General features: G+C 35.1%; 1 protein-coding gene across 1 annotated transcript; it reads right to left on the reverse strand.

Moving 5' to 3' along the window:
- Positions 1-7,563: 7,563 nt before the first annotated feature.
- Positions 7,564-8,156, reverse strand: LOC149926999 (gustatory receptor for sugar taste 64f-like). The gene has a single exon (XM_090159443.1). It carries the CDS (start codon positions 8,122-8,124, stop codon positions 7,780-7,782), a length of 345 nt encoding a protein of 114 aa, XP_090015569.1. The 5' UTR covers positions 8,125-8,156; the 3' UTR covers positions 7,564-7,779.
- Positions 8,157-13,694: the final 5,538 nt, after the last annotated feature.

Raw genomic sequence — 13,694 nt, forward strand, 5'->3', positions numbered from 1 at the left:
CTCCTGTAATCCCAAGCGTCTGGGAGGCAGAGTTTGTGGATGGCCGTGTGAGGCCGACCACTAATCCCCCAACAGGTGGTTGTCATTCTTCCGCCACGGCTGTCGCGTACCTATCCCCAAGTATCCCCTTGTTGGCGTGGCCGTAACACACATCTCACACCTGATTAATCAGAGGGACGAGTGGACTGAATTGTCCCACCCGTCACAATCGCTCATAACGAGTTTAAAAAAAATTAACAACATTACTCGTCCATCCAAAGAGGCGCTTTCAATTCATCGCACCGTTTTTTCGCATTCGTCTCACTTCATTCCGATTTCCGAATAAGAAAGTCTTGAGATTTCCAGTCTTCAGGTTCGTATTATACGCGGCTGGAAGCAGCTCTTGGCTCCAGCTTCAACCTTTGGACTTGGCTTAGGCTCCTTTAAAATCAGGGAACTGAAATTCTGAGCTCGACGGATTAGATACCGAGCCTCGTTGGGAGCGAATTTGTTGATTTTTAGTAAGTCGCGTTTTGTTGAAAATCGTGCTTGATACAAAAATGGCACCGATTGTTGGTTATTGGGATATCCATGGGTGTGTTAATAATATAACAAACCAAATTTAAGAAATTGAGGGTAACATATTTTTACAGTTCTTAATGTCTGCTTTGAATTTAAAAAAATCTGTAAATAGTACCAATTTCAGACCAACTTTACTGTTTTTTTAAACAGCAGATACTGCATTTTATTTAACTGAAAATGGTCCTTTAAAAATACAGCAGCGATAACAGCAATTATTTTAAGTAAATTCAAATCATGCTGCTGGCATTTATTTGTCCATGGCTTTTGATATACTCATAAATATCCTAAACTTGGCAAAATGGTAAGTGTTCAGACGTTGTTGAAAAAGGGTACAATTAAATAAAAAATTACAGCTTGTTCAAGTAAAATCATCAATTGTATTTAATAATTTTTAAAGGAGTGTCACTAAAGAAAAGTATTTTGTTTGGGAAACTAAGATATTTTATCTCGAAGTTGAGTTGTCATGATAAATTTAGCCGGAGAACTGCCATTTTGAATTTTTCCGTCGTCAGACACGCTTGCTCCACCTAAAACAAACGATTCCCACTTGCAATAGAATTACACTGGAATGGACGAATCTTCACCACAAATGCACTAAACTCTTCGAGTGTATTCTAGGTCGATCCTTTCGTTTACATGACCAGAGAATCGTACTTTAAACGGAAAAACTGCAATACCTCATAAAGGTTTACTAACTTTGAGAAAACGGTGTTTTTAACGACAATTGTTGAGAAGAAACGATGTGTTAGAAGATCATCAACGCTGTCTATGTAATATTTGGTCACAGGCACTGTCAATTTCTACAGTAATTCTCCAGAAAACATCATCGAAATTATGTACTTTGGAATGAGCCAAAGGCACCAATATATTCGAATGAATTTTGGTTTACTAATAAAATCATAACCTGAAAAAAAATAATGCATTAACTATCACTTGTCAATGACAATGCACATTTGTCCCTTGCGCGACTCATGCGGTCTATTCTTCATACAAAGGTGTCAGAAGTGTAGCGAGTTTGATTCGAGAGAGAACTACTTATTTTTCCAATATGCGTGCTAACCAAGTCATTGAAATCTTTAAAAAAAAACGTCACCAAAGCCATTTTAAAGAATTTTGAATAATTAACAGATTTCCCAACCAAATAATAACCGCTAAGACCACTAAAATTAGATTAACTAACAAAAGCACATTGCGGCGCGCTATCTTCGCTACTGTTTAGCGCAATAGAAACAGAGGCGCCAATAGGAACCGAAAGATTTGGATAGAAGTAGATCGCAAAATTCTTAGAGAGATACAGATAGGCAGATCAGCAGACAGATGCAGTTGGCACGATTGAGGCCAATAGGCATGCACAGAGTACTGCGCAACCCATTGGAAACTCCTCTCTGTAACACTAGCAAAAAACTAAACTCAATTTTTTACGCCGGCGTTAAATTATATAATGAAATATATAAATATATCATAGATTTAAAAACCTTTTTTCTGTTAAAAAAGCCCTAAAGAAAGGATAAAGAATAGTTTTGTGTTCAACGACTTTAAAAAATGTGTTTCTTTGTGAATGGCTCTTTAAATATTTATAAATTTTAAGTATCCTAACATTTTTTAATAGCAATCTCATTTGACAAGGAGGAAAAAATATAACATTACTTTGTAAATAAAAAAAATAAATATATATATATATTGAGCCCGTGCTTTCCGGTGTATGTGAATTGGGGAATTCACTCCTTTAGCTGAGTATAGTATGACATTTAGGGTAATAAAATATTTGGTATACCCTTGGAGAACTTAAATTAACTGCATAATTTGATTAATTACAGAGGAAGCAAGGTAAGTGCTTCTAAGGCTTGCAATCGCAAGAGGAACGAGCGCCGAAAGACTCTTAAGAAGTTGGCAAAAGACCCTCTAAAGGGTAACTCCTCTTCAAACAAGGGATCAAGAAAGTTGAACCATGACTCGCCAAGCTCCCAAAAACTGGCTGCCAAGAGGTCTAAATCTCGGACCTTCAGTGAAGCTGTCGGTTCGATGAGGATGGCCATCATAAAAGATGGCTTTCCCTCGAACTGTTTAACTGAACAGGAAATGGGAACCATTCAGCGTGGAGTTCTGGGGAGGATAGATGGGATAACCTCGGGTAACCCTCTTCCTCGATTCTAGCAATTCCAGCTAAATGGGGGTGCCTTAATTTACTTGTGTAAGGACGATGTCAAAGGTAATTAGTTAATTCAGAAGTGCAACCTGAACGCACAGGTTCTCCAGGGAACGAGGCTGTAGGTTAAAAAAGCCAGTGACCTGCCGAAATCTTTTAAGGTTTCTCTCCGAACAAGGGACGTCTGGACGAAGGACCCTAAAGTCCTTCTCAGGCATTTATAAACCTTCAACAGTGCGTTAAACACCAACTGTTGGAAGGTGTTGGGCAAAACAGAAGAACCGTTTTCCAGACGTTGGATCTTCCAAATGGATGGTCAGTCGGTCGACGCCATTAAAAAGGCAGGATTTGTTGCCGAGACAGATTATTATCTTTAAGATACTCGAAAACCCAAACCAAACCGCAGCTGTAAGTGTTGCAGAAGGTGTAGTTAATCCTACACCTGTAGCGGAATCCGAGTCTAATGACTCGGTTATTTCAGGTCTAGAGGACTTGCCTCTGAATTTTTTATACTATATTTTTATTGTGTATTATCTGGTTTAAACAGTATTTAAATGGTTGACATTTAAAAATTTATCTTTCGAAATATTTCAAATTTTATGTTACATTTGTAGTCTTAGTACTACTGCAAATGAAATATCTAATGTTTTGTAATGTTTTCTGTTTTTACAGACAGCGCTTAATTTATATGAGCCAAATTGTAATGTCTCACAAGGTGGTTTTCTTCGCAAGTGATTTCCAATTTCGTGTCGCGCTGAAATATTTTCGAACGGATCGCTGTTAGAATATCCACAAGAGACTGAAATGGTACTCTAACTGGAGGCTTTCTATTTTCGATGAGTTTATTCGCAAAGACCTTGTTATTTAAAGGTGTACAAATTGTATTCGTATGTTTAAAAAATTCTGAAACAAATAACTGATGAAATATTACTTATATTATAAAATCTTTTTTGTACTTAGTTTCCAAATTGGAAATTTCCTGGTAAAAGTATAAAAATAAATTGATAAAGGTTGTTTACATTGGAAATAATTTTTATATTCTTAAGATGTGTATTCAAAACATTTCCGGAGAGCTTGATGTAATATGTGAAGCACAAAGTCCACTTTATTAAACCAGTTTGCTATTTATAACAATATGCAAAATTATTTATATTTCTTTTTGATTCTACAATCCGAAAGATTGAATTTTGAAGATCTATTTTAAGCTGCACTGCCGTGCAAAGCACAAAAGCATTAACGACCAAAACCAAAATATGGAGAAAACCCGCGAAATTCAAACTTTCTTTGCCTTAAGATACCCCAACTTACTTCTTTCAAGTTTATATAGAAGACTTGGATTTTTCAACTCAAATTATATTCTGGTACTAAACAATTTACAGGCCAAACGATATTTCAGAAATATCATTAAAACCATGTCTTAAAACCCGAGAAAAATGCGTTTTGATTTGACTTTTAAAGAAAATAAACACATTAATGCGTTTTTGGTTTGAAAATAATGCAAAAACCTAAAATAATGCGTTTTGCAACAAGTCATTTCTCTAAGAACAAAAATTTTAAATTCGAAAATTAGTTCAAAATTGAATTTAACGTATAAAATAAGGAGAAATAAAACCAAAATCTGTAAATCGAAAATTTGGTCGTTAATGCTTTTGTGCTTTGCACGGCAGTGTATTCGACTCGAGCATTCAAATATTCGAACCTGGTCTTGATCGAATAATTTGAGAGTTTTGAGATATGTCGATACAATAAAGAAACGGCTATTCTCTTCAGGGTGTCTCAAGTCATTTTTATCAAAAGTAATTTAATGTAAAGTTTTGAGATTTTATATTTATTTGCAAGGGCTCTTTATAATTTATAAATTTCAGAAAAATATGAAAATATTTCGTAGTTTTCTAAAAATTATTTTTTTTATCTATAGGCGTCAGATAAAACGGTTCAATGAGAAAGTTGTAGAGCGTCTACTCTCGAACCAACAAAAAAATTCTTCCAACAAAGGTCAATTTTACTTAGATATTAAGTCATGAACAAAAACAAGTTGGTACTACCTAAAATACCTTTTTCAGCACCATTTCTCAATTAAGTTATAAGCATAACACTATTCAGTGTACCAAGGAATAAGTTTTTATTCAATCAAGCAATTAGATTTTTAAGACCTACTAGATACATCATTTATCCATGAAGCAAGCAAATTATGAGAGTTAAAATTACAATATTAATTGTAGCAACATTCTTTTGGAGGTATTTAACTATTTATAGATAATAAAGTCAGTCAGAAATATCACTTCGAAGATCGGACTAGTAACGTGAACAGTCTTAACATTAAGTGTAGAATAATAAAACACTACAGCGTCAATCAGACAGCTTCCGCGGAGAGAATCGTGTACGGCAGCATGTAGTTTTCTGGAATAGTTACGGTTGATGAAAGCCAGTTAAATTTGATAACAAATTTTTCAACAAAAGTCTATCATAGCCTAGTTCTGTAACTCGTCGTGGTAGGCGATTAATTTGCTAAATTAACTTATTAACTTAATTTCAGTTCAATTTCTCAAAGTAAACCATTTAAAATGTCAGTTCAATTTCTCAAAGCAAATAAATAAATAATTTAAAATTATTTAAATGGTAATCTAATTTGGTTAAGATAAATAACTAATTTATAGGGCCACACAGTTGTTTGAATTTCCCTTGTTTTTGTGCGCAACAATAAAAAAATATGATAGGAATATGCTATCACAATGTATAGTAGAGGAAGAGCTACTGAATTTTCACCCAGATTTTCCAAACGACGGTGTGGCTCTTTAAAATGGAGATTGAATGTTCTTAAAACCATTTTATTTAGAGAGTTTCATTTTTTTCAAGATACATAAACGTTTTAGATAAAGTACATTGCTATTAAAATGTTAAAATTTATTCCCACTTTAGAAAATATCTTAAGCAAAATCAGTTTTTAATGCAATTTAATTTATTTTGAAAATATTTTGTTATATCTGAAATTAAAAATTGTAATTGTCTACAAACATTTTGTAACGAATCGAAATTGTCCAAATACATTATATATTGCACCTATGAAAATATTTTTGGACTTTAAAGCTTCAAAAATTTAATTTTAAATGCTAGAACATCAACAATGGAAAAACAACCAAATTGTACATAAATTTACTTTAAAATCGTGATAATATTTTTAAATAAATTTTAGCGTTTGGTTTAGTAATGAGGTGAGGTTCTGCATTGGGAAAAGAACGTTAGCTTGACGTCACTCTGTGCTGTGGTATTCTCATGTCTTGTCAATGGAGCCTCATCGTTGCGTCACTCTATGAGCTTTCTCTTATTTGGGACTGTTAGAAAGATAGTTTTTAATTTTCCGGAAAAATAAAATGTGGAAAAATTTCCAGGATGATAAAATACGCGAAAAAGTAGATTAATTCATAATTAAAAGGGATAATATAGCTAAATCCTAAACAAATTTGAAGAAATTAAAAAACTTACTAATAACTCGTACCAATAGGTCTTCGAGCAAAAAACGCGAAACTCGGATCAAATAGATCTTCGAGTAATAAAATAAATTAATATTAAATAAAATAGCCAGAAATTCCAACGGTAGACCGGTTTCGTTCTATTTGGAACTCATCAGGACCGTGCGGGAAATCTGGCTGGCGACTGTCAAATCTAAAGGAGAAACTAAGCCTAAACATTAAAAATTTCAAAACGCGTTGCATATAGCAACGGAGAGCCGAAAAGGGGGGAGTGTGGTGGATAATAGAATATACGATAAGTTAAGTTAGAAGAGACCACCTATGGACTGTGAGAAGGATGATAAAATACGCGAAAAAGTAGATTAGTCCATAATTAAAAGGGATAATATAGCTAAATCCTAAACAAATTTGAAGAAATTAAAAACTTACTAATAACTCGTACCAATAGGTCTTCGAGCAAAAAACGCGAAACTCGGATCAAATAGATCTTCGAGTAATAAAATAAATTAAAATTAAAATTTGGAATTTCTGGCTATTTTATTTAATTTTAATTTATTTTATTACTCGAAGATCTATTTGATCCGAGTTTCGCGTTTTTTGCTCGAAGTTCTATTGGTACGAGTTATTAGTAAGTTTTTTAATTTCTTCAAATTTGTTTAGGATTTAGCTATATTATCCCTTTTAATTATGGACTAATCTAATTTTTCGCGTATTTTATCATCCTTCTCACAGTCCATAGGTGGTTTCTTCTAACTTAACTTATCGAAAAATTTCCAGAACATTTTCCGCAAATCGGAAAAATAAAAAATTTAAACATAAATTACTTTTTAAGGGTTTTAACGTTTTTATCGATATAAAATGTCTAATAACAGTAAACATACTACAAAACATTAATAATGTTAGATTGTTAGTCAGTTTAAACTAGTCTAGAGGTTTAGTTTTACTTTTAGATTCGAAAAAATGAAGCGAAAATGCCGCTTTATTGAAATTTGAAAACCACATTAAACTAATCATGGAATGAAAACTTTGTTCTATTTTTTTCGGAAAATTGTTCTTAAAAAAAAACCTCGGTCATTTCCGGAAAATTTTCCGCCTTACAACTCTAAATGAAACAATAGAAAAACAAAAAAATGGTTTCCCTCGCGAAACTTCATATTAACAACAAAACTAAACAAACTTCAATTTATTAAGACTAATAGTTTTCGCTGTAATAAGGTACAGGAAGTGCATTATCAAAACTCTACATATCAGCTTCAACAAAAGCAGTACATATTCTACCCAAGGGGGCGGGAAAACGTGGATTTTTTTAAAAATCGAAGAGTTTATAATTGGAATTTTTCAATCGAAACTCATAAAGGCAGTAGAGAGCATCCCTTGAGAGGCAGAGAACCAGAAATAAGTAAATATTTAATGATTTCAGTTAATGCTTATTTGGAACCTAATTTGAAACTACGACAGAGCGCAGTTCAGTATTTGTTTTGGCTTCATCTGCTAATTTATCGTTTCTGAGAGTAGATGGAGCGTCAGTTACTGAGCTTGCGCAGAGCGTATTACTGAAGTGGATTATTTGCAGACCCCTTAGGCATGTAAGCTGTCTATCGTTTAACTTTTTTCTTCAGCAGCAACGGCGGCCGCTTCCGGTGCCATCTGTATTATGAGCACGACGTATGTAAGTAACGCACCACCCAGAGTTAGTATGATACCGCGATCAATCTCGAAGAAATTCCAACCAGTTAACGCTACTTGCGGAGTAGCCAAGAGGTTGGTTAAGAGACTAGCTTGACTGTAGAAGGGCTTGTCCCACGAATCTTGACTGACCGTCATGCGATGTACCAGCGGCAGACATTCGTGGGCATCTTCGGTGACTTGAGCGGCGTAGAAAGAAATGGCCATGAACCAGGACGTCATGTAGACCAAATCGAGAGCGATCGCTCCCGTGTTAAACATGTCACCTCCACCACCTCCGAAAAGACGAGTAGCCTCGACGCAAGCCGCCATTAGGTAAATCGAATACCAAAGCAAAACCGGTCCCGCGAAAATGCCGTCCAGCAGCTCGACTAGGGATGCCAATTCGCAGAACCTGAGTCTGTAATGTTGAACAGCGGAAGCGGACAATGATTTCGCGTTTTCGGAATCGTGTTTTAACATTTCGTTAAATCGGACGAATTTTCCAGACGCTAGTGTTGCCAGGCATAAGTATAAGTAGATTGGGATAATTAAGTTAGCGTTCATTAGGATTTGATGAACGGCCGTGTGTACCCAGGACATAAAGTACCAGAATCCAAAACAGTCTCGTATTTTCGTACCGTACCATTGCGATAAGGCGAAGGTCTTCAGATCAAGTTCCGTATTGACTTGCATAATTTCCAAGAAGGTTTTGAAGCTAATGAAGGACCAGCAAATGGTGGACAACGTGAAGGACAGTTTGGTCACTTTCTTTTTCTCTTCCTCTTCACCTGGTAAGAGGTCCATCCAACGAATAAGTTCTTTAAGGCGGTGTAGCCGAAGTAGTAGTACGTCGCATGTAACGGTGGCCGCAACCGTACGGACGAAATTTGAGGCTGCGACCCAAAAATCGTGCTTTCTATGAAGATAAGAAAATTATCAATATTTAATTCCATTATTTATTTAAAATTTCTTTTTAGTCCGCGTTCTATACGCATACATTTTAATCTCAAATTAAATAGAAATTTGTTAAATTATGAACCACCAATTAAATTATGGGAAAATTCACACTGATGCCTCCATTCGAATCAAGTAATTCAGACATACTTATCGCTTAAAATTTTAAAGTTTTTAAATGCCAATATATTTTTTGTGAACTTTAAACTAAGTCATTATACCTAATTTGATCGCGTGAGCGCGTGGAGGAAAGCCGTGCCGAGGCGTAGGAAAGGAGAAAGGAGACTTACCATTTCTGTATCTTATCGTATTGTCTCGCGCTTATCTTTTTGAGCTCAAAATCAGTTCGTTGCTAATTTTTATTACAGTATAGTTATCATTATTATTTTTTTATTATTATGTTACGTATGACAAAGGTTCTGTGGATAGAGGGTCATAGTAAAGTAGTAGTTAGCGAGAGGCTAACCACTTCTAAAATATTTACACCGACAGGAATCCATACTTGTACTTGGAGTGCTTATCGTGTCAGGTTTTCGTCTCGATGTGGCTGACGGTTTTTTTGACGTCACCATGTTAACTTAACAAACAAGCGTAAATAGATCAGTTTTGTGGGAGAAGCTATTGTCTAAAGGATTACCGGATGAGATAGTGAGAGACATTTCAAGTTTATACTCAAGATGCAGTTACGTGTATAGTCTAAATGATGTGCGTACCGGTGTGGTGGAAAGCCACCTTGGGCTACGACAGGGCTGCCCTTTATCACCCTTACTTTTCATTCTGTATCTGGATGATCTAGTCCTAGAACTAAGTCGTACAGGGGTGGGAGCAGTGCTGAATGGCCCAAATTCTCAGTTCAAGCTAGCCTGTCTGTTTTACGCCGATGACATAGTTCTTTTTTCTAACAATCCTTCCGATATGCGTCAGTATACTCGACATTTGCACTTCATTTGCCGCTCGGCTTGGCTTGACCTTCAGTATTGATAAGTCCAACTACATAAGTAGCACACCGCCATCACAGCCTGAACCCATGTATTACCTACAGGGTCAGCTCATGAAGAGAGTCTCAAGCTATACCTACCTTGGAGTCACCTTGATGCGCAAGAAGAACTACTTGTAGAAATGGAAAAACTCCAGGTTACTAAGTGTAACAGACTGAGATGGGCTGTCAGAAATCTAGCTGAGGTGTCATATAACAAATATTCGGTAGGACGCACTCTATGGAAGACAGTGGCTGTTCCAGCGGTTGCGTTTGCCAATGAGGTGATTTGCTATTCGAAACAAACTAATAAAATGTCCGAGCGAGTACAGCGTGAAGTAGGTCGCACTGCGCTAATTGCGGGTCCTATGGCTGCGAATGCGGCGGTACAAGGAGAGATGGGCTGGAGCACAATGGAGCAAAGAGAGGCCAAGAGTAAATTGAAGTATCTGGGGCGTCTCAAGTTCATGCCCAAGGAAAGAATTGCAAAAATCATGATTGATTTTATCCGCTCCAATGGCTATTTGACCACCTGGACTAGGAGAATCTCGCAATTAGACAGCAAATATGGCAGAGGTACGGAAAGAGGTAAGGCCGCTGAATATAAAAAGTGGGCGAATGTGGTCGAGGCGGAGGCCATTGCTGCTGGAGAGAGACACTGGGTGTGCCAAACGAAGGAAAAGCGAAGTCTATCTACTTATGCTAAGAACAAGTCTAAACCAGCTAAAGTGGCATGCTATAATGGCAGTTTTGGTAGCGGGCTTCTGTTTGAAGCCCGTATGGGCATAATACTTGTGGGCACAAGGCGCCAGGAGCTCGACGGGTCGTCGGCTGCCTGCTTATTATGCGGTTTCACGAAAGAGACGCTAGAACATGTCATCTTTAATTGCCCTAACACAGTGGTGGAAGGCATACCAAGGACAGTAGATACAGGGTCGAGAAAGCAGGAAAAAAAATTCGATTTTAAACGTCTTCATATTCACGGGGAGTTAGATGTAAACAAACCGCGGCCATTGTTAAGACGTGGTTCACCATGGACAGTATTATTGTAGTTAGTTTTTACCATTTTGATGGTAAATTAAAAATAAAACTACGAGCGTAAATAAAAAAATGCCCATTTGTTTTGAACACTGAAGCCTCGTCAAGAACCGCTAAAATTAGGTGACCGCCATATTTTTTTTACAACTAACTCTCCTTGCGTTTAGGTCGTCTTAGGTGATATATTCCAACAGAGGCCGCCAATACACTTTCTCGTCCCTGTATCTACGGTCCTTGAGCATACCCACTGATTGGCGAAAGAAAAATATGTATCGACCCATATATGAGGTTGTAGGCTTAGTAGAAAGTGTGGATTGGAGCCCACCAATCATTACGTCCACCCTATATGTATGGAAATCCAGAATGCAAGAGATACGCAAAGCTAATGAGACAGTCCATAATGCCGCCACGGCTTCGGGCTCTGGTCCCTCCGCCTTCTCCTACCTGAATCTAATACCTCGATTTTTTTGTTTTGTTAGGGGATCACCAATATGTTTAATGTTTAACTACTAATCAACTAGATTCATGATAATCTAAATCATTCTTCATTTAATTTTTTTATTTTTTTAACTTCTATTGTATTTACTTTCCTTTGTATTTCACTGTGATATTAACTTAAGTAACTTCTTTCATTCGGTATATTATAAGTGATATATATATATATATTTTGATATAGTCAAAACAGTTTATTTAGTTGTAAGAAAAGTTTACAAAAATTTAAATACAAAAGTAAAAATAAAAACACTTAAAGTTTGTATAAATTGTCCTCGAGGGAGGAGCCAGGCGGGAAAGTGTTAATTTTTTAATAATTTCATTGTAAATGCTGCGCTCCTTTAAGAAGCCGTCCTGATCCTAAATGGTGTACTATGTATGGCACAAATAAACCTTTAAACCTTTAAGGGGGAAGTCTGAGGTAAGTTCAGAGAAACATAGTTTTTTCTTGAACTAGTTACAGAATAACTAATACTGATAAAAATAAACGGTTTGCGGCGCTTTGAAGTAAAAGGTTGGAAGTAGTTAATGAGTGCATTTCGTAAAGCTAATACTAAAATTTAATTAAATACAAATGAATAAACGTAACTTTCTATTTGTCATAATAATTAAAATACGGCTTGTCAGATAACTATGGTTGAACCTTTGAAAAGTAGAGAAACCAACAGGGTATTTAATGAATCTTTATCAAAGTTGACGTACGAATTGTACTATTAAAAATTAATGTTTTACTGAAACCCCACCGCTTTTTCGTGGTTTAAATCGAAAGATCAGAGATGTCGCTACTGTGAGATATTTGGAAGATATAGGTCTTTCGAAGACAGTGTGTCAATCACTTAAGCGACAAAAGAAAATCCCATTTCCACGAATTACGACAATTGGAGGAGTATGCGCTATCTTTCGGTAGTCACAACAGGGAGTCTCGCGGGCCACCGAACCACCCGCCGATAGCAGGTAGAAAAATGTCCGTAGGGTAGGAAAGGGGTGGATAAACAAAGAAAGGGAAAAGGGCGAGTCAAACATTACTCTGGGTATAATGGGGGGGCTAAAAAGTGCAGAATTAGAAATATTTGGGAAAACAGGGGATTTTGCTCGTCTCGCTTACGTCATAGGACCCAGTATCATTTGAAAATTTCATATCAGCTATCCATCGATGAAATTCAAGCCTTCGTGTTGTGTAAAACTCGGTGTAAAATGTTATTAAAAAATACGAGTAAATATCTAATTTTGGGTAAATGTCTAATTTTGGGTCAATGTCTAAATTTGTCTATATTTAATAATAAATACATTCAAATATTTCATTAAAATTAAAAATTATCTTAAATAATATTGTTTAACTTTAAATATAATATTTGTTTAAAAAATGGTTGCTCTATCTAAATTCTTTGAATTAAAGCTTTTCGAATTAAATTTACATAACCTGCTCGAAATTTATTCAATTTAAAAACTTGATAAAATTTCATCCAATTCACAGTAGCTGATAAAATTTTACCCAATTTACAGTACCTGATCAATCTACCCAAATTTAGACATTTGATATGAATTATACCAATTTACCTGAATTTAGATATTTGTAGTAAATTTACCCAATATACCCATTTGAATTTAGATTTTTACCCAAATTTATTCGGCTTTATCGACCAGAATAACCCTTAAGACTAATTTTTATACGAATCTAAAAAGGTAGGGTGGTAAATTCCAAAACATTTGGTCGATTTGTCGTGGAATGACCCCAAAACTTAGATATTTACCCGAATTCAGATATTTCAAATTAAAATATTTACCCAAATTTAAATTATTACCCAAATTAAAATACTTACCTAAATTCAATTTCAATATTTAAATTTAAATATTTACAAAATTTGCATATTAAGCTGAATTAAAATATTTACCAAAATTTAAATATTTACCAAAAGATATTTACCTGATTTAAAATATTTACACAAATTTAAGTACTTACCCAAATTATTACCCAAATTTAGATATTTACCCAAATTTAGTCATTTACCCTAATTAAGATAGTTACCAAAAATTACACATTTACTCAAAATCAGATAGTTACCAAAAATTACACATTTACTCAAAATCAGATATTTAGCCAAAATTAGATATTTACCCAAAATTAGATATTTACCCAAAATTAGATATTTTCACAAAATTAGATATTTACCCAAAATTAAATATTTACCCAAAATTAAATATTTACCCAAAATTAGATATTTACCAAAAATTAGATATTTACCCAAAATTAGATATTTACCCAAAATTAGATATTTAGCCAAAATTACACATTTACTCAAAATCAGATATTTAGCCAAAATTACACATTTACCCAAAATTAGATATTTACCCAAAAATAGATATTTACCCAAAATTAGATATTTACCCA

This window comes from Leiobunum rupestre, chromosome 9, assembly GCF_980474605.1.
Source record: "Leiobunum rupestre chromosome 9, qqLeiRupe1.1.hap1, whole genome shotgun sequence".
NCBI classification, from domain to species: domain Eukaryota; kingdom Metazoa; phylum Arthropoda; class Arachnida; order Opiliones; family Sclerosomatidae; genus Leiobunum; species Leiobunum rupestre.